At 58.1% G+C, this 19,432-nt stretch overlaps 8 protein-coding genes across 8 annotated transcripts; 4 read left to right on the top strand and 4 right to left on the bottom strand.

Moving 5' to 3' along the window:
* Positions 1 to 825: 825 nt before the first annotated feature.
* On the top strand, positions 826 to 2,800 carry BXZ73DRAFT_95861 (general substrate transporter; the record flags this gene model as incomplete). The annotated part of the gene is made up of 11 exons (XM_048026921.1): positions 826 to 903; positions 955 to 1,247; positions 1,311 to 1,402; positions 1,452 to 1,700; positions 1,752 to 1,949; positions 1,999 to 2,010; positions 2,069 to 2,187; positions 2,244 to 2,371; positions 2,435 to 2,498; positions 2,554 to 2,593; positions 2,649 to 2,800. The coding sequence occupies 11 exons, from the start codon at positions 826 to 828 to the stop codon at positions 2,798 to 2,800; spliced, it is 1,425 nt and encodes a 474-aa protein (XP_047884085.1).
* A 392-nt stretch (positions 2,801 to 3,192) lies between these two features.
* Positions 3,193 to 4,710, top strand: BXZ73DRAFT_95860 (cell cycle control protein; the record flags this gene model as incomplete). The annotated part of the gene is made up of 6 exons (XM_048026920.1): positions 3,193 to 3,271; positions 3,350 to 3,483; positions 3,551 to 3,992; positions 4,058 to 4,372; positions 4,446 to 4,608; positions 4,671 to 4,710. 6 exons carry the CDS (start codon positions 3,193 to 3,195, stop codon positions 4,708 to 4,710), a joined length of 1,173 nt encoding a protein of 390 aa, XP_047884084.1.
* Positions 4,711 to 5,095: 385 nt separating this feature from the next.
* On the top strand, positions 5,096 to 6,894 carry BXZ73DRAFT_95859 (uncharacterized protein; the record flags this gene model as incomplete). Its single annotated transcript, XM_048026919.1, has 5 exons — positions 5,096 to 5,299; positions 5,342 to 5,766; positions 5,821 to 6,025; positions 6,089 to 6,745; positions 6,793 to 6,894. 5 exons carry the CDS (start codon positions 5,096 to 5,098, stop codon positions 6,892 to 6,894), a joined length of 1,593 nt encoding a protein of 530 aa, XP_047884083.1.
* A 377-nt stretch (positions 6,895 to 7,271) lies between these two features.
* On the bottom strand, positions 7,272 to 10,393 carry BXZ73DRAFT_86499 (HOOK-domain-containing protein; the record flags this gene model as incomplete). The annotated part of the gene is made up of 14 exons (XM_048024224.1): positions 7,272 to 7,436; positions 7,457 to 7,567; positions 7,619 to 7,684; positions 7,738 to 7,911; positions 7,940 to 8,112; positions 8,169 to 8,305; positions 8,354 to 8,584; positions 8,640 to 9,018; positions 9,083 to 9,186; positions 9,242 to 9,382; positions 9,438 to 9,698; positions 9,761 to 9,816; positions 9,878 to 10,196; positions 10,260 to 10,393. The coding sequence occupies 14 exons, from the start codon at positions 10,391 to 10,393 to the stop codon at positions 7,272 to 7,274; spliced, it is 2,451 nt and encodes an 816-aa protein (XP_047884082.1).
* A 312-nt stretch (positions 10,394 to 10,705) lies between these two features.
* On the top strand, positions 10,706 to 11,976 carry BXZ73DRAFT_37019 (RNA 3'-terminal phosphate cyclase; the record flags this gene model as incomplete). The annotated part of the gene is made up of 4 exons (XM_048017927.1): positions 10,706 to 10,874; positions 10,928 to 11,679; positions 11,737 to 11,813; positions 11,862 to 11,976. 4 exons carry the CDS (start codon positions 10,706 to 10,708, stop codon positions 11,974 to 11,976), a joined length of 1,113 nt encoding a protein of 370 aa, XP_047884081.1.
* A 90-nt stretch (positions 11,977 to 12,066) lies between these two features.
* Positions 12,067 to 14,939, bottom strand: BXZ73DRAFT_95856 (PhoD-like phosphatase-domain-containing protein; the record flags this gene model as incomplete). Its single annotated transcript, XM_048026918.1, has 18 exons — positions 12,067 to 12,188; positions 12,245 to 12,499; positions 12,561 to 12,684; positions 12,737 to 12,744; positions 12,804 to 12,844; positions 12,898 to 12,955; positions 13,008 to 13,067; positions 13,185 to 13,200; positions 13,254 to 13,301; positions 13,358 to 13,703; positions 13,755 to 13,777; positions 13,831 to 13,901; positions 13,959 to 14,030; positions 14,086 to 14,383; positions 14,454 to 14,461; positions 14,522 to 14,564; positions 14,632 to 14,769; positions 14,832 to 14,939. The coding sequence occupies 18 exons, from the start codon at positions 14,937 to 14,939 to the stop codon at positions 12,067 to 12,069; spliced, it is 1,839 nt and encodes a 612-aa protein (XP_047884080.1).
* A 684-nt stretch (positions 14,940 to 15,623) lies between these two features.
* BXZ73DRAFT_73133 (class II aldolase/adducin domain-containing protein) lies at positions 15,624 to 16,886 on the bottom strand (the record flags this gene model as incomplete). Its single annotated transcript, XM_048021837.1, has 7 exons — positions 15,624 to 15,893; positions 15,950 to 15,964; positions 16,027 to 16,113; positions 16,176 to 16,424; positions 16,492 to 16,530; positions 16,601 to 16,647; positions 16,709 to 16,886. 7 exons carry the CDS (start codon positions 16,884 to 16,886, stop codon positions 15,624 to 15,626), a joined length of 885 nt encoding a protein of 294 aa, XP_047884079.1.
* A 918-nt stretch (positions 16,887 to 17,804) lies between these two features.
* Positions 17,805 to 19,073, bottom strand: BXZ73DRAFT_95854 (class II aldolase/adducin domain-containing protein; the record flags this gene model as incomplete). The annotated part of the gene is made up of 7 exons (XM_048026917.1): positions 17,805 to 18,071; positions 18,127 to 18,141; positions 18,200 to 18,286; positions 18,351 to 18,599; positions 18,660 to 18,698; positions 18,776 to 18,822; positions 18,896 to 19,073. The coding sequence occupies 7 exons, from the start codon at positions 19,071 to 19,073 to the stop codon at positions 17,805 to 17,807; spliced, it is 882 nt and encodes a 293-aa protein (XP_047884078.1).
* Between the last annotated feature and the right edge of the window lie 359 nt (positions 19,074 to 19,432).

Here is a 19,432-nt window from a genome sequence, read left to right as displayed (position 1 = left end):
TGCTGAAGAACCAGCGAGTGAGGAGGAAGAGGCAGGACATGGAGCAATTCATAGGACGTACCCTACCGCGCCAAGGAGGAAGACGCTTAGTTGGTAGTAGACGAAGACACATATTGCAATGACTTCGGGATCCTGCCAGTCAACCATCTACACGGCATGCAACATGAATCGCTGGGATGAGAGCGGGCAGCAAGTCGGACAACGGACGGTCCAGACGGCTCGGCGGGGCGGACGGCGACGAACTCGCGGGGGACCGACCCAGACTTTAAAGATGAAAAGTGGGTGAATGTGTCATGATGACGGGCTCTGTGATTGACGGTTAGCGGCTTGTGCAGTGGCAACAGCGCAGGGAAGAGGGGGAGAAGGAGCGGATTCGTCCGCTTTGCCGCGTCGCGCACAATACGCGGCACGCGACCCTGACAGGCCTGACGGCCTCGCACGGCCTCCCGGGGCCCAGGTTCCCTGCGCCCTCCTGCGCCGCGTCTTGTCTCGAGGTGTCTTGTCGACCCACTCCGAACATCGCATGAGCGCAGCCTGGCACGCGCAGCCTGGCACGCGCAGCTGTCCGCTCAAGCGCTCTCGCACGGGCCGCGGCCCGCGCGCAGCTCGAATGGTGGCAGATGGGGCCTGCACGGCTCAGTGGCCCGCGTCCCCTTCAGCAAGTCCTACGTCGTCCATCCACTCTCACATACCCTCGGCTCCTACAACACAGATAATCGCCCTCCTTTGCTCTCTCGCCCGCCTCAGCGCGAATTCTCTCCTCGTCCCTCGTTCCCCACCTCCCTGCTGAGGCTTGCTGGCATTCAGCTCAGGTGAATCGTCCGAATGGCTTCTGGGGATCCCCAGGGATTCACTCCTTACGGCTGGGTTGTTTGTCTCTGGGTTCTCATAGCCTCCTTTCAGGTCAGTGCTCTCACCTTCTGCACGTCGACTCTCTTTCTCATCCTCGCACAGTACGGCTTCCACATCTCCAGTCTCAATCAGCTTCAGGCCGTTCTCACTTGCCGCGGCCATGGGCTGCCTTTCCTCCACTACGGCCTTCCAACATGCATACCCATGACGGACACCACCTTCTCCTTCCTCACCTCCGTCTACACTGTCGGTGGCTTCCTAGGCAGCATCGGTGCCAATGTGGTCATGGATCGGTATGGCCGCAAGGGAGCCATGCTCATTAGTGCGTTCATTATGGCTATTGGCTCGGGCCTGATGGGTGTGGCCGCCTCTCTCACCCCCTTGCTGTTTGGCCGGTAAGCTCTACTCCCTCCCTGCGCCACGGCTCTCAACCTCTTACCAACGACTTCGGATACCAGACTTTTTACCGGTATCTCTGCTGGCATCGGTATATGTGTTGGCCCCATCTACATTGCCGAAATTGCGCCCGGAAGCATCAAGGGTGCCGTAGGTGCGCGTGGGCATTGCATTGCCCGCTATTGTCGCTCAGATCACAGCAGGCGTCCTCACCCAGTTCGCCATCGTCATCGGTATCATGGTCACGCAGTCGATGGGTCTGCAGCTCGCCACTCCTCTCACATGGCGTCTGGTCCTCTTCTTCTCGGCCGCCTTCGCGATTGCTCAGCTCCTTGCGGGGATGTTCATCGTCGAGTCGCCCGTATGGCTCGCACGCCACGGCTTCGTCCGCGAGAAGGAAATGAGCTGCCGCAGATTATGGAACGACCCTCATGCTCTTCGCACTCCTGAAAGTAAGCTCTCCGTTTCTGGCGTTTCTGGTCAGAACTCATGGGTCCACCCAGTTTCCACTCCCGACGTGGAGGATGTGGAAGACCCGCTACTAGCCGCTCAGGATGAGCGTAGTTCACTCAACCCTGACATGAGGGAGAGGGATGAGCCGCATGAAGCCGCAGTCACTGTGCCTCAAGTTCTGTCGCGGAAGGAGTTCAGGCGTCCGCTGGCCATCGTCTGTTTCTCGATGCTCTGCCAACAACTTTCAGGTGGGTATGCATATCATCGGGTTGTTTGGGGTAACTGATTATTTTGCAGGTGTCAATGCTGGTCAGTTGGCGCGCGTTGGTAATAGCAAACAGTACTTTAACACAGTGTTGTCATACAGTGCTCTATTACAGCAACGATATCCTATCCAAGACAGTTCCAGACGCGGGTCCATATATTTCACTTGGCGTGACCGTCGTGAATGTATTCATGACCTTCCCGCCCATTTTCCTCATCGATGTAAGCTCTCAAACGGCGTGGCTCACGTACTGCGTTCGTCTAACGAGCTCTTCTAGCGCATGGGACGTAAGAGACTGCTCTCTTTGTCTGCTTCCGGGGCCATCCTATCACTCGTCGGCGTAGGATGGGGATTGGACAGTGGTGCAGTGGTGCTAGCCAGCGTCACTGTTATGACGTTTATCTCGTACGTTGCACTACGTGTTATACCCATCGTAAGACATGCACTGACCCGTCGTGTGACTGCCAGATCGTTCGCCATTGGAATCGGACCGGTGCCTTTCGTCATGATCCCGGAAGTGTCCCCACACCACGTATGTTCCAGTATGACTGCATTGCTAACGACCTGACCCTTACGCCGTCCGCCAGGCCGTGTCTGCTCTCTCCTCCGTGGGTCTTACGCTGAACTGTAAGCTTGTCGACGATGATGTCAGCAGATTTGTGAGCTTAAACCGATCGGACAGGGACGGCGAATTTCCTGGTGGGACTGGTGTTCCTCCCGCTCCGCAACTTCCTCGCAGACGGAGATCCGCTGAAGGAGGGGCGAGTGTTCTACGTGTTTGCTGCGATGCTCACGTTCTTCACGTTCATGCTGTTCGAGACGTACCGGGGTTGATGTGGGGCTTGCTTCGGACACGATCCGTAGTTGGTAGTGACACCGCAAGGACACTGTACTATATCGCTGCGGCAATGGGACGACGTACTGCCATGTCGCCGTGGGTGCAGTGCAAAGCAAGGAAATGGCGCGTCTTGGACTGAGCGCTGCCAAGGGCGGAGCATCCGGGCGCGGTGACGGCTTACGAGTGACTGTTTGTGTCAGGCTGTGACCACTGCGGGCGCTTGGCGTCGGACTGGGCGTCCGCGTCGCACCGCCGGCGTCGCTCTCAGCCTCTCTCCACCTCCTCGTCCCGCGCCCCTTCGTCACCTTCGCTCCCCGGCTGGCCTACCATCCCTCATTTTGCCTCTTGCACCGGTCTTGCCTTCGCTTCCCGTTCGAAACCCGCCTAGATGGGTCTCTTCAACCGCAAGAAGGCCGGCGACGAGGGCGAAGCTAAGAAGGAGAAAGGCAGCTGGCGGCGACCGGCCAGTGCGTTTGCTTTCGTGTGCCTTCCCGAACGTAGATCGTGACGCACATTTGCGCTTTCCCTCTCCCCAATTTCGCCAGACACCGCGTTCAAGCAGCAGCGTCTGAAGGCATGGCAGCCCATTCTCACCCCTCGCACCGTCCTCCCGACGCTGTTCATCATCGGGGTGATCTTTGCGCCCATCGGTGCGCTCCTTATCTGGGGTAGCGGACTGGTGCGTACCCTATCCTCTAGCCCATCGTCGCCTTACTCACCCTCGTACGCGCTGCCAACCTGTGCAGGTCACAGAGATGGACTTCGACTACACCGACTGCGAGCTCCTCGATCCGCAGGGTGCGACAGACGACCTCAATTCGCTCAAATACACCGATCTCCCCTCTTCGAAGTACCTCTACAAGCTCAGCGCTGCGGACTCGAATGCGCCTACGTCGACTCCGCAATACGCATTCATGAACATCAACACCAATCCCGTCGGGCAGCAGCAGCAATGCGTGCTCCGCTTCGACGTACCGGTTGACGTCAAGCCGACAGTGCTCCTTTACTACAAGCTCTCCAATTTCTACCAGAACCATCGGCGGTACGTGAAGAGTCTTAACCAGGACCAGCTCCGCGGCAAATTCGTGAGTGCGAGCACCCTCGGGAGCGGTGACTGCAAGCCGTTGGGGTCTATCGACGGAAAGGCCATATACCCTTGCGGTCTGATTGCGAACTCGATGTTCAATGGTGCGTCTTGTGCTCTCTCTGTAAAGCACGTGCAGCCGGAGATGAACGCAACCCCGTGCGAATAGATACCTTCTCCAACCTCACGATGGCCACCGAAAATTCCACGACCTACCTCTGGTCGGAGAAGAACATCGCATGGCCCGGCGAGAGCAAGAAGTACGCGACCAAGCCCGGCTACGACCCCTCCCAGATCACCCCTCCCCCGAACTGGATCAAACGCTTCCCGAGCTACAACTCATCGAATCTGCCGAATTTGAAGGAAGATGAGCACTTCCAGAACTGGATGCGCACCGCTGGTCTACCTACGTTCACCAAGCTCTGGGGTCGGAACGACGACACCACGCTCCAGAAGGCGCAATGGCGGATTGTCATCAACATGAGTACGTATTCTGTATCTTCCTGTTTTGCATCCGTCACGCAGTGGGCGCGGGCGTTGATCCGCTCGCCCGACAGACTTCCCCGTCCGACCATACAAGGGCACCAAGTCCATTGTGATTTCGACCGTGTCGTGGATGGGCGGAAAGAATCCGTTCCTCGGCTGGGCGTACGTCGCTGCGTCTGGTCTCCTAGTCCTCCTCGGTATCCTCGGCACGATCCGTCATCTCGTCAAGCCCAGGTTCGTTGTCATTCTTTGTTCCGTCTCTCCAGAGCGGGTGCTGACATGGCCTGCCCTCACAGGAAACTCGGTGACATGTCCCTGCTCTCGTTCAACCGGTGACGATCTATGTACACGACTCCTCGGTGCTCTCGCGCGCTATTTATCCCGGACTACGTGTATTGGCCTGACTGTCCTGTCAGACATGACTTACATAATGGAGTGTATTAGAACCATTATGCGCCCGCCTGTCTATCAGGCTCTCTTCTCCACTGACAGCAACGTGGTGCCTCCTGGTATCGAGTCAATACCAGCGACGTAACCGTGCTGTGCGTAGGCATCGGTTATGTTCATGTCGTGTGCGCCACTGCCACGTCTGTCTACCACCAACCGTGTTTATGTAGCGCCACGGCTTGCTACTTATACCAGTCCCAGGAATCGACAGCCATCCCGCCCACATTGCCGGCATTCTCTCTGTTGTCCGCTGATCAGCTCACTCGGAATTTCCATGTTCAGCAACCTCCTCCCCTTCCAGGCAGCGCAGTCTCTATTGGAGCGGCTTCAGCGCATGTCAAGCGCCGCGCCCCCACCTGATCCCGACTTCATTCGTCCAGAGCAGCCCAGGGATGCCATCGTGTCTGTGCTGCCGGGCGACGTGTTTTACATCGTCTTCGCTCTGCTGGACCCAGAAGACCTCCTCGTGTGCAAGCAGGTGAGCCCGTCGAAGTCGGTCACTGCTCGGTGCTCAATGCAGTTCGACCCCGCGCAGCTGTGCCGCGTGCTGTCGCTCCTCGTGGAGGTCGACGTCCGCTCCCAATACCGGATCGAGCTCGCCGCCGCCGGCATGGTCGACGGCGGCCCAGACGGTGCGGGGACGATGGGCGAGCGGCTCGCCGCCCTGCGCGAGCACCGCCGGAAGTGGGACACGCCCACGCTGTCGCTGCTCGCCTCCCACTCGTGGCCGGCGACGCCCAACGCGGTCGAGATGGTCACCGTCGACGGCGTCCCGTGCCGGTGCGAGGCGCAGTCTGACGAGAGGCTCGCGCTCAGCTTCCAGCCGACGACGGACGGGTCGGTTTCGCTCCAGGCCGTCGTCGCGTCCACGCACCGGACGCACCTTGAGACCGCCGATCTCGCTCAGGACCTCATGGTGGTGTCCGAGCGCTTCGGAAACACCTTGTCAGTCTGGTTGGGCGGATACTTGCAATCGGCCACTGACGAGTTGTGGAACAGGGACGTGAAACTGCGCCTGTTGTCGGCGCGAACAGGTCTAGAACATCCTGAGGCTGCGCAGCCTGTCTACGACATCACCACTCAGCTTTCCAACGCACATACTGTGCAGATATACGACCGATATATCCTCTGGAAGGCCCGCTCCGCACAAACCAACACGTTCACTGTTGAGATCCGGGACTGGAGAACCAGTCAGCCAATATGGGTGAGCGGTGAAGTACTGCGAACCCCATCCGTCGCACTCACAAACCCACAACTCCCTGTCCAGCGACACGGCTTCCCGCCATACGTCTCGTACAACCTCCTTGACCACGAACACCTCCTCGTCACCAGCCAACGCCAAGAGCACCTCGAGATCTACCACGTCCCCCGCCTCCCCACCCCAGACCCGAGCTCCTCGGTCACCCCCGAGCCGACCGAGGACACCGCACCGCTGCTCATCCTCGAGCTCCCCCTCGGCTCCTTCCGCGCCTCGGTGAACCAAGACCCCAAGTTCCGCATCCTCACCTCCGGGCCCTCCCCACGCGCGCCCTTCCGGCCGGACCCCGCGCTCGCGCTCACCGCCGTCCGCTTCGCGCTCTACAACCCCGAGCTCCTAAACCCGGTCCTCCTCGTCCCCGGGGCGACGTTCCGCGCGCAGATCGACCTCGCCCATGCGGCCGCCCGTGCGTCCGACCGCCCCGCGAGCCCCCGTCCCCGCCGCGTCTTCTGGCACGAGTGGGGCCCGACGGGCGGGCTCATGCTCGGCGCGTTCGCGCACGGGCCGACGGAGGCCGTCTTCGGCACCCCGTGCGGCACGCGCCTCCCCGTGCTCCTCCCCGAGCGCACCGCGAGCCGCACCGTCGTCCTCGACCTCCACCCGTGGGCGGCGCGGCGCGCGGCGGCGGAGCGGCGGGCCGCGGCGGCCAGCGCGGGGTGGCTCGGGGTGGCGGGAGCGGGAGCGGCGGGGGTCGACGGTGCTGAAGGACGCAGCGGTCTGGTGCTGCGTCGCCGGCGGCGAGCGTGCCGTTCGCTGCCTACCAGGGGCCGCGCATCATGTGCCCCGAGAGGCACTTCCCGACGATGGTGGGATGATGCAGGACGGGTTTACGGTGGTAGTGAGTGTCTTCGCCCCCTCTGGGTTGATTTTGGAACCCTGACACATCCTCGTAGAACGAGTATATGCCGCCGTATCAGGCTAGGATGGGCTGTGGGTATCATATTTTCTCCGTGTAGACAACGTTGGGGAAAGGCCAGTCGAAATTACGCTCATCCATGCATTCCGTGAGAGAAAACGTACATGCTACAAAACCAACCAAGCCGTGGGGGCATGAGACGCGTAAAGTGAGGTACGGAGGTATCCAGTATATAAAGATGAGGAAAGGGGCGGACGGGACGTCTACCGTCGGAGCATAGGTCCCAGCTAGGTCATGTGGAGTTAGTTTTCTATGGTCATGCAGATTCATTTAAGCTTACGTTCTGGCGTTGTTGTTTGAGCCACTTGTGGGTTCCGGCCGCGTTTGTTGCTTCGCGAAGCCCAGCTGGTCTCGTGCTGTGCGCATGCCTTGACTGTGGATGATACTGAGCATGAGGGTTTGCTCTCTGCTGTATCTGGTGGTGGCCTCTGAGTGCAGCCGCTGCAATAACCGAGTGTCACAGTAAGCGAACGATTTGAGTCAGTGGGCAACCACGACCTCTGCCGAGCGAGATCCTCTTCCAAGATCTTGATTTGTGTCCTGAAGCTGTTCTCTGCCTCGTCGAAGGCTCCCTGAAAGACATTGAGTAATCAAAAATCAAGAATACTCGAGCAATGACGTACCGCAGGGATCGAGCTCGTGCTCTTCGCATGCTCTTCCTTGAACAGCTTGTCCTGCTGTTTGATGAACTACGATGCCGAAATCAGACAAGGCAAGAGACGAAACTATACAGATCAGTGACGTACGGCTTTCGCTTTGATAGCTTGTCCTGGGCAGTCTTGTACTGCTCCTTGAGGCTGAGGTTCTCCTCGTGCATGCCCAGCATTTTCTGCCTGATATCCTCCGGGACATCCTTGCCAGACAGCGATGCACGCAGGTCGCCGATCGCCCTTTCACGCTGGAGCATCCTGTCGCGCTGATCGATGCCCTCGCTTGGAGTTGACCTTCTCGAGGAGCAGACCGTTGATCTGCTCGAGTTGCATCTTGTTCTTGTCGGAGAGCTCTTTGACGTTAGTGCGCAGACGGTCCACTTCTGCCTCGAGTTCGATCTTGTCTTCTTCCACAGACTCCCGCAGAGTTTTGAGGATGTCGAGCTGGTCACGGTTGACAAGGGTCACTGAGGCAAGAGGCTGATTAGGCAAGAGACAGATATTCCGGAAGGGATGAACGCACGATCAGACTTGGCGATTGTGAGCTCCTTAGACATCGCATCAAACTTGACTGAGAGCTCGGTGTGCTCATTCCTGAGCTGATCGAGCTCGTCAACAGTCTCGTTCAAGCGTTGACGCAGAGCTATCGCAGCCTCCGCCCTAGAAGCGGATCAGACGCAGTTCCACACTTGCACACTTTCAACGCACCCATCGCCCATAGACTTGCCGTTGCGGATCTCCTCAAGGTTGTTCTGGAGCATGAGCTTCTCGCGGTGGGCGGCGAGGTAATCCGCCTCGTAGCGCGCCTTCATGCGGTTCGCGTCCTCGAGCAAGTTCTCGAGTACAAGGAGGCGACTGGAGTCCGCCTCGTTCTTGCGCACCGCCTCGAGCTCGCGCTGCAGCTTCCGCACCTGCAGCTTGAGGTCGTCATCGTCGTGCCTGCGATCGCAGAGTCGAGCTCTTCTCCAAGCCCAGCGACGTCCTCGTCACCAACGGGATGTTGTTGCCCATCAGTTCAGATTCGGTGAGATCGGCCTGATTGCCTGTAGGCTCGTCCTCGGGCGGACGCGTACGCGAGGTGGCAAGAGGGCGCTGGGACGTGAACTCGAGTTCACGCACGCGCTCTTGGTAGAGCTCAAGGGTCTCTGAGTCCTTCGCGCGCTCGTCTTGTGTCACCTTGAGCTTGGTCTTGGTCTGGTCGAGCTCGAACTTGAGCGCATCAATTTCCTTGCGGTGTGCCGACGATTTGGTCTCCAGCTCGGCGATTTGGGACTTGTAGGACTCCATAAGCGGCTTGAACGCAGCGACCTTGCGGTACTCCTCCTCAAGGGCGGCGTTTTGTCGACGAGATCCGAGTTTTGCTTCTCCAAACCCTGTGGTAGAGTGGTTAAGGCGTTATTACAGCTCATAGATAATGATGACAGGAACGGCTTCGACATACTTTGACCTGTTGTCGCATGTCCGCGGCCTCTTGGAGCTTCTTCTTATACTTCTCCATGACGTTCTCGGTTTTCTGTAGCTTATCTGCTGCATGCCGATATCTGAACCAAATGTTTTGATAATTCGTACGACCAGTTGGTGGCGGGAAAAACCCACTCGTCAAGCTGATCCTTCAAGCGAACAGCTTCATCCGCTTTGCCTTGGAGTTCATCGACCTTGCGCGTCAGGTCTGTCACGAGAGCCGTCTGCTTGTCGAGCTCAGACTCCGCCACGGCCAAGTTGTCCTCGCTCTTCTGCCTGGTGTACACAATGACGTTGGAGCTTGAATGTACGTATTGACCTGAGCACTCACAGGTCAGCCCGTAGGCGGTCCATCTCTCCACGGAGCATGTTGTCTCCACGAGAGTCCGTGGCACGCTTGCTCGCACTTTCGGCCTCACGCTGAGCCTGCTTCAGCTGCCCAACCGCATCCTCCTTCTCATTCACCGCGTCGTCGAAATTCGTCTGCAATGTCCTGTGCTCTTCTAGTAGCTGTTGATACACTTTCATGAGGGTTTCCTTCTCTGCCAGTATCCGGCTCCGTTCCGACTGAATCTGGTAATAGTGGTCGTCTCTGCGTAGATCGAGTGAGCAAACGGCGTGCATGTATGTCTCAAGCAACCGATCTCCACGCACTCTGTCATGCTCGCTTCCATCCCGGCCTCCGCAGACTTGCGCGCCTTGGTCATGATCTGCACGCCGTTCCGCTGATGAGGATGGGCCGCTTCGCATACGCCCCCGCCATGCACGCACCTGCTCAATGACCCTCATGAGCGAATGCTGCTCGGATTCGGTGAGCTTCTGTATGCGCTCAATGATCTCCTTGTTGTTCTCGCACTGGACCGCGATGGCAATGGTCAGGCGGCACATGATGAGCGTCGCGTTCACATTGTAGTCCTTCGCGATCGACTGTAGGTCCGGGACCTCGAGCGCACTCGTCGGCTGGTGAAGGACCTCGGAGAAGTACTGGGTCAACAGCCTGTACAGCTTCTTGAGAGACGCAAAGCGCAGAACCCAGTTTTCCGAAGGTTGCGCGGAAGGACGCCCCGGCTGGCGGAAGTAGTCGGGGTCGCTAGAGTACGAGCAGGAGGTCAGCGGGGCCGTACTTGAGACCGCGGGATACGGGGACACTCACACGATGGACAGGATATCAAACAGAGCCGCTCCATCTGAGAGGTCTCCGATGGTCGTTACAGGGCGTGGAAGGTCGAGCGTCGCGAAGAAGGAGAGGAAAGCGTTGAGCTCCTTCTTCTGCGAGTCGACAGACATAACGGGCGGCAATGCAGAGACGAGAGTCTGGTCCGAGGTACACACAAGCCAGCTGTGAGAAAGGGGTCGGTCTAAGGGAAGGGGCGGGGAGGGAGAGCAGAACAGAGGACACGCGGAAACCGTCTAGGATCACTTGCCCACCGCTGAACGGGTCGCCGGGTGTGTCGCGCATTGGGCGGCTGTTGCTGAAATGCGCCTCCTCCGAATCCGCTTCCGCCTCCCTCCCCAGACCGTCCCCAATCTCCATGACTCCATCCACCGTACATAGCGACAGAGCACGACTCGGTCCATCCAATCCCCCGGCGCCCTGACATGGCCTCCACCTCAGACCCTCTCCAGATCGATGGCAGCGTCCTCGAGGGCGGCGGCCAGCTCCTCCGCATCGCAGTCGCGCTCTCCGCCCTCCTTTCGCGCCCCATCGTCATCCACAACATTCGAGCAAACCGCAAGCCTCCGGGCCTGAAGAGCCAGCATGCTGCAGGTGCGTGCCTCTTCCCTTCTCCGCCCCCGATCCCGACGTGAGCCATTCGCCAGGCATCCGCCTCGTTGCCGAGATCTGCGCCGCCCACCTAGACGGCTGCGAAGTCGGTTCGAGCACCGTCACCTTCGCGCCCCAACACCTGCCGGAGCTACACAGGCCGTACCTCGCCGACCCCGGCACAGCCGGGTCCATCGCGCTCCTGCTTCAAGTCTCCCTCCCATGCCTGGTCCTCGGCGCCTCCTCCGCATCCCCAGAGCCGACCGTGCTCGCCCTCAAAGGCGGGACGAATGCGGCCCAGGCCCCCCAGGTGGACTACACCACGCACGTCTTCCTCCCCTTCCTCCACGCGCAGTTCCGCCTCGCCCCCACCCTGCAAGTCGTCAAGCGCGGGTACTACCCCAAGGGCGGTGGTGAAGTGCGCGTCGAGGTCCCCGCGCACCCCGGTCCGCTTCCGGCGGCGACGCTGCTCGCGCGCGGGGACGTAACGACGGTTTACGGCCGCGCGTACGTCGCGGGGCTGCCCAAGAAGCTAGCCGAGTCCATGCGCACTGCGGCGTCGGCCGTCCTCCTCAAGTCTGGAATTGCGCAGAAGCAGATCAAGATCGACGTCGTGCGCGACAAGCCCGAGGAGTCGATCGGCGCGGGGTCGGGCATTGTGCTGTGGGCGGAGACCGAGGGCGGGTGCGTGCTTGGAGGGAGCGCACTGGGCAAAAAGGGCTTGGAGCCGACCCAAGTCGGCAGAGAAGCTGCGAGTGAACTTCTCAGCAATCTCGAGCATGGGGGGTGCGTGGACGAGTACATGCAAGTTCGTCTATGATCCGTCTTCTAACTCTAACTATTTGGCTTGCTAACCACTCCACAGGACCAGATGGTTATTTTCCTCGCCCTTGCTCAAGGCACTTCAAAGGTTCAGACAGGTCCACTGAGCCTGCACACCAAGTAAACGCCATTTTCCTCAAACTGTCGCTTTTGCTGACAACTTGTCAGGACTGCTATCTGGGTAGTAGAGCAGATGACATCCGCCAAGTTCACCGTCGAAGATACCGAAACTGGCGCGTCTATCCAATGCGAGGGGATTGGCTACGTGCCATCTGCTCGCTAGTATCGTGCTCCGATCACTCCTTCTGCTGTTTATTGCAATATAACTCGATCCTAAATCAAACCAAATGGCCGTGTTGCATTCGTTCTCACCTCACGCCCGAACCTTGAGCGCGCCCGCCAGCACCTTGCCCCCCGCAACCGGCCGCTGGAGCTTGTTCGCGCCCGCATCCACGATGAATGTCGCGCTCGCGAAGCTGTCGAAATTCGGGTTCGCTGCAGCCCCACCCTCGTCAGCCTCGCTCGCCCGTTTCGCTCCAGAGAGGGCTCACAAATGTTGCGCATCGCAAAGTAGGTTGCGTTGGCGGTCTTGGGCGTGAGCTCGAGCGTGAAGAAACCGCGGTACGAGCCCTCACTCCACTGCAGGTCTGTGTTGACCGCCACGAGCTCGGCGGAGACCACGTCCGCCGCCGCGGGCTTGACGTTCGAGCCGAAGGGCGAGCTGGAGGTGACCGCGGTCCCAGCGAACTCGACGCCGATCGCACCCTTGCCGGACACAGGGTCGTAGTTGGTGGTGTCGTTGATGTCTGCGCAGGAACAGCGGCTGGTGAGGAGACAGAGAAACAAATGCACGAGGAGGAGACGTACGCGCGAGGTCGCTGACCCAGTTGGCGTGCGAGTCACCAGAGAGAATCAGGGTGTTATCGATCTTGTTGCTGTAGAGGTGATCGAGGATGCGGTTGCGATTCGCGCGGTAACCGTCCCACGCGTCCTGAAAGTGTCCTAGTGGGTGGTGGCATGACCACCACAGGAAATCGACGTACGACATCAACTGTTTGAGACAATGCACCTGTCAATGCTTTAGAAGACTCATATTGACTGAGGACTTACATCCACCGCTTTCGTTTAACTGAGTGAAGACGATCTGCTGGCTGGTGTGGCATTTTCTCAATTTCGTGCGTGCGAGTTAGAAGGGGTTGCTTACCCGACCACACGCCAAACCGCCCCGCGAGCCTTGGATTGGGTAAGCGTGTTAAGGAACCCTATGTAGGACTTCATTTGTCTGCACAATAATCATAGAGGTAGATCACATACAGGACTCCTGAGCAGGGCCCATGAGTGAGCGTCCCTTCTCATTCGCGATGGAGTTGATGACTGGTTGGAAGTAAACATGACAAACTCAGACTCGGAACACAAAGGTATGGCTCACAGTCTATAGGACATATCGCGATTTGTGTCAGGGATCACAGTAGAATGGACTCCATAACGCACCAGTGTTATAGTAAAGCTGGAAGTGGTCGTGAGACCTATCCTTCAAAAGAAACACTTTGAACAACTCACATCTGTGATGTCGCGGTCATATTGACGCGTGTCGAGCATAGTGAGGTCCTGAGACAGATGTCATTTTGTGGAGCCCAGCCAATATGCCTACAACTGCAACGTACCAGCAGCTTTCCGATCTGGAAGTTACGCCAGATACGTAGCTTGTCATCAGGGTCGACTTGGCGGATCGGCATCCACTCGTGGTACGCCCGCACGGCAGCGAGCTTCCTATCCGTGAAGCAGGCGCCCGAAGGAGACCAGCTACAGCCCGTGGAGCTGTCGTTGGCATCGGCCGTACCCGCCTTCCAAGATTGGTCCGCGACCTCATGATCGTCCCAGACGGAGATCCAGGGTCCCTTTTGGTGCGCGGCGACGAGGCCAGAGTCGGTCCTGTACTGGTTAAGGCGCTGGCGGTAGTCGAATATAGTGGCGAGCTCGCGCCCGAGGGTCTTGCGTCCTATCGCAGCACTGGTAGAGATGCGTGAGCGCGCAATCGGTATCTAGCCATTGACAACTCACCCGTTACCGAGGGACTCGTAAATCTAGACGGCACGATCATCTTTCCAAACTCACAGCGGCTTCGGATCCCACTCACGTAGTCTCCCAAGTGAACGAAGATATCGGCGGATGTGTTGTGCGCGGCGACACTGTAGGCGTTGAACCAACCTGAAAGAAGCGGATTGTCAAGAATCGGATGTGCAAGAGATATCAGGCCATACATACCAGCTTGGTACTGAGAGCAGCTGAACACAGCTAGCATGAGAGGCTTGCCGTTGTTCACTTGGTTTGCGGGAGCTGTTAGATCCGACATCAGCCTTTTATCCGATACATCGGCTACCATTGAACAGACTGTTCGGGTTCGAAATCGTCCGGGTCGTGCCGACAGGGCTGACCGTCTGCGCGTTCGTGCAATCCGCAAATTGAAACCAATACTTGGTGTCCGACTTGAGGTTCTTCGCTTCGACCTTCAGCGTGAAGTCCACGTCGTACGACGTGAACGCATCGCCGGTGTCGAGAGGCTTCCCGCTTAGGTTCTCGTTGTCGAAGAGCTTGAACGAGATGCAGACCGGGATACTCTGGTCGGGGAGCTGGGATCCAATTGGGACGGCGCGGGTCCAAAGGAGGACGGAGTTGTCGAGAGGATCACCCTGTACGTTGGACTCGGTGTGAGAATCCGTGCCACTAGACTAGCTGGCAGGGATTAGCTGTAGTGCTCACACTGGCGACTGTTGGAAGCGTCGGAACGTTAGTGGCGGTTTCGCATTCCAAATCGGCATCCCACTGACCTGAATGAGTGAAGTTGATCCCACCGTTATAGATCCAGGGACTCTGAAATAGATAGGTGTCAGTAGGGGTGCATTCTATCTTTCAGCCAAACGCCGATCGAGACACTTACCGAGCTAAAATCGCCACCGTAGAAAGTGGGGTAATGTTCATCGGTGAACGCTGACGAGCTTTCGGTGTCGTCGAGTCGGCTCTGCCTCTTGACAAAGGCGACATGGCGGGCCTGGAGCGACCGCGTATCGTGCGAGAGCTGGCGAAGGTAGCGTGGGGGCGTCAGTACCCTCCACTCCCACGGAGAGAGCAAGGACATACATGGCGGGCGTTTGCGAACGGCGAGGAGTACGCGAGGTTGCGATCGAAGAGCTCGGTCGCACCCGCGAAAGCGGCGAGCGCAGCACCGATGAGCAAGGCAGAGAGCATGGCCGCAGCGGTTGCGGCTGCTACTCGTGACGGATGGATAGATTATATGCTGCCCCTCTGCCAACGTTGGCTCAAGTTGGAGCAGCCAGGGCGCGCCCGGCTGTCATACCGAGTGCGTGCGGCGTTCCGTAGGGGCAGGGCACGTTCGTGCATCCAGGCGACCATTGGCGGCGGCGCAGGCGGCCCTGAGGTGAGCAAGAGCGTGGGGGTGCAAGAATACCGGAGGGGCGGCAGAAGGGGGCACGTCTACCGCGAACGCGTGCTGCACAACTTCGATGAGGAGACGATTCGCGAGCACGTGGTCCAGATGTACGTACTCTGTTGCCCGTTTGGAAAATCAGATCTCACACTCGCAGCCTGGACGCATCCAAGAACTCGTCCATAGTGCGCTTCCGAACACGACGATTTACCCGTTTCGCCAACACCATATCACTTGCTCACCCCACCAGACGTACCACGATCCGAAGCCGAACGTTCGCCGAGTCATCCATGTGCCAGTTGGCGTTTGGGCGCAAAGGAGATTGACTCCGAAACCTTCTGAATTTCCCGACGGGTAGTACAATGAACAAGTACAACTGCAATCCAACAGAGGTCATGGCATGGTCGCCGAAGTCGGAGAACACACACACCTATGATTTGATACACACAACATTTCTGGCCCCGGTTCGATGTCGCCCTTCAGCCCTACTTGCTCGAGTTTGAGAAGCGGAAACCGACGCCCTCCTGGGCCTCCAGCACCTGGAAGTGGGGCCGGCCACTGAACCAGCCCCCCATCATACTGCCTACAGTCGCATAAGTGATCGCAGCGTCCTCTTCACCGATCTTAATCGTCTTCCCTCCCGTACCCGCCGCCGCAGCATCCGCCATCAGCTGCACTTGGCAAGACTTTTCCATCGCGATGAAAAAGTGGACGGTACCCTCAATAGAGCTCGTAGCGACAAGAAGGCCGTGGTTCTGCATTGGGCGCAATGCGTCAAGGCCAATCGATACTGATTGTCTTTTAGACGAACCTGCAAGATGACGGCCTGTGCGAGACATGGGTCCATGAGACTACGTACGTCCGTGGTTGAGGTGTTTGTATGCGTACCTTCTTATGACCTAACATCTCTGCGATGCGCAAGCCCTCTTCCTCATCCAGAACCACGCCGCCATATTGCGTGTATACTGCATGGTCCTGCGGCGCGCGTTCACTTTCTTCAACACGGCGCATACGGGTGTAGATATCGCGAAACATACCTTGTAGAACGCGCAGCTATCCTGAGTGATCATATCCAACTCCTTCCCTAGCGCGGCGAACGCGCGGCCGTGAATCGAGTGCGAGTGCGCCGCACAAAGTACGTCGGGGCGTGCCGTATGCACGGCTGAGTGGATCATGAAGGCCGCGCGGTTGAGAAGCGTGTTAGGACCGGACTCTGTGGTCTGAACTGTGCCATGGTGGTCGACGAGCAAGAGGTCGCTTGGCTGGATGAGCGCGAAGTGGAGACCCTGCGGGAGGACGAACACATTCAGCACAACGATGTCGCTCATGTCATCATGTGAAGCACAGACTCACGAAGGGATTCACCCAGAAGCAATCGGTCCGGATGGGATCCTGGGATGGACGTGGTCAGAGTCCAAGAAGGGCGCCGCTCCCGCGCGCAATAGGAAAGCAGATCCCTCACCCGGACCGTGATGTGCCCCGCTACACCTTCATCGTACCCCTGCTTTGCTGCGACAATCCTCAGTCACGCTGTCCAACAAACCGAGCACATTTAACCGCGATCTCTCACCGAAGATCCTGAACGCCTGCGCCAGTCTAAACTTGATCCACTCTCGCTCCTCCGTCTTCGTCGCAAATGTGGGGGGTTTCGGGGCGCCTCCAACGGCCACGGAGGGGACGACCTTGTCACCTACGACAATGTCTGGTTGCTGTTCCAAGCTAGAAGCCGCGGTGGCGGTAGGAGACATGTTGCACTGAGGGATTGGGGCCTCTAGCTGACGAGCCGGGTACTGCGAGGAGCACTTAGAGCAAGTTATGCGTACGTGTGAGTACAGGTTTAAGTATGTTCCATCGACATGACCGGACCTCCGGCAGTCATTGACCCGGACGTCCGAGCTTTGGGAATTGCCGCCATGTCTCATCTGGATGGATGCTTGTGGTGGTGTGGAGGAACAGCTGACCTCGGAGGGTGCCCTGAAGAGTTTCTCTTCATTCTCTCCTCTGTCGGCCTAAGGTGTATGAGGCTTATGATAGACGAGCCCTTTGCATGTCGTACCATTTCTCAGCATGTTAAAGGGAGCAGATTTTCCCACTCGTCGGTCCAGGCAGAACTCCGAGCGCAGCGCTTGCATGGGCAGCTGACCTTCGGTTACACCCGTGCCTCCGATCATGCTCGGGCAGTAGATGTAGGAGACCCAAGAGCCGACATCAACTAGGAGCACATTCCGTGATCTTGTGATATTCACTGAAGACATGAACGAAGGCATGGGCTACATAGCACCCATGTCAGATGAGAGTCAAGACTTGGAGTGCGGCACAACCAAGTCTCCCAGCGGTAGTATGTAAAAGGAGGAAGTCAAAGATGGAAAGCCAGGAAGAGCACATGCCTGCCCCAAATGCATCCGTTACGAGGATCCTTGGGCAGGGAACTGAGTACGCTGAGCACGAATAAATACATATAGTATATGTACAATTTGGGCGCAGCAGAAAGCGCGACGACAGCTCTGGATACTCGTCTTTCTCAATTCCGTAGTGATGCTACAACACCGAGAGCGATACCGATACAACTACCTGTCAACGAGAATGAGCCTGCATGCTCCGCGGCGGCCGACGTAGCTGACGACACGTACTACTCACTTGACACAGCCAATTGTCCGACTGTGACTCTACTTGGAGCTCGAGGGGTTATAAGTGACACCCTCTTGAGCCTCCAGTACTTGGAAGTATGGGCGACCACCAAACCAGCCCGCGTTCATGCTGCCTACAGTCGCGTATGTAATTGCGGCTTCTTCTTCTCCAATCTTGATCGTCTTCCCTCCCATGCCAACCGCTGCAGCTTCTGCCATGAGCTGCACGTGGCAAGACTTTTCCATCGAGATGAAGAAGTTGACTGTAGCCTCAATAGAGCTCGTGGCGACAAGCAGCCCGTGGTTCTGCGATGAGCGCAATGCATTAACTCTGATTCCAGGAGGGGTTCCTTCTACGCACCTGCAAGATCACAGCCTGTGCGGAACACGAGATTCGTGAACATGTAAACGGGGTTTGGAAGGTGCATGCGTACCTTCTTTGCCCCCAGAGTCTGAACGATCCGTTGGCCCTCCTCCTCGTCCAGGACCACACCACCAAACTGCTTGTACACGGCGTGATCCTGCCGCACGCAACATCTTCCTTCAGCTTCGCTTGCTCCGAAAAACATGCAGATGAAGCCTCACCTTATAGAACACGCAGCTGTCCTGAGTGATCATGTCCAACTCCTTCCCAAGCGCCGCGAACGCGCGGCCGTGGATCGAATGCGAGTGCGCCGCGCAGAGAACGTCAGGACGCGCCGCATGGATAGCAGAATGGATCATGAAGGCTGCGCGGTTGAGGAGAGTGTTGGGCCCAGACTCGGCGGGCTGTACGGCACCATGGTGGTCGACGAGGATGAGGTCACTCGATTGGATGAGCGCGAAGTGGAGGCCCTGCGAAGCAAGGGACGTGCTTGAGAAATACGACAGCCTGTCATAAATCGAACGACTCACGAAGGGGTTGACCCAGAAGCAGTCGGTCCGAATGGGGTCCTGCAGAGTCGATGGATGCGGTCAGAGACAATGGCGCGCGCGCGTCTCCCGCCTCACGAAGTTGAGCGATCTCTCACCCGGACAGTGATGTGGCCCGCGATGCCTTCATCATATCCCTGTTTTGCTGCGCCGTGGTGGAAGATAGTTCTCAGCCGACCCGCGCGATAATGTGCGTACAGTCGCATGCGACGTCTCACCAAAGATTCTGAATGCCTGCGCCAGCCTGAACTTGAGCCACTTGCGCTCGTCCAGCTTCGACGAAAACGTGGGGGGCCTAGGGAAGGCTCCAACGGCCGTCGAGGGAACGACTTTTCCCTCTACGACGACATCTGGTGCATGCTCCTCGGTAGGGAATTTCACGGCGACTGGAGACATGGTTCGGTAGGCAGAGGATGATGTTACAATCTAGAGGGACATTCAGGGTGAGTTGTCGATGCGGCTGGTTATATGATCTGTCGGCATATCAGGGCTGAAAGGCCGTACTCAGGGATGATCGTGCCCTCCGCGATAAGGGCGTCGGGTCTGACGTCCGAGACTAGGCTGGGCAACGGGTACCAGTAGCAGAGCCACAGCTTACCGTTCCTCTCCAGACCTCCACGTTCAGTTTAATAACGGGCTGCCTGTTCGATTTCCTGAGTGGCAACGCACCGTGCGCGCGAACTGGATGAGATCAATCTGCACCCTCTCGTTTGCCGTCACGCTCAACTACCTCAGGGGTGGCAGTGGCTCCTAGC

The sequence above is a fragment of the Epithele typhae genome (genome assembly GCF_022376455.1).
Source record: "Epithele typhae strain CBS 203.58 chromosome Unknown BXZ73scaffold_1, whole genome shotgun sequence".
In the NCBI taxonomy this organism is placed as follows: domain Eukaryota; kingdom Fungi; phylum Basidiomycota; class Agaricomycetes; order Polyporales; family Epitheliaceae; genus Epithele; species Epithele typhae.
The sequence above is the reverse complement of the archived record's forward strand: the minus strand, read 5'-3'. Positions and strand labels throughout refer to the sequence as shown.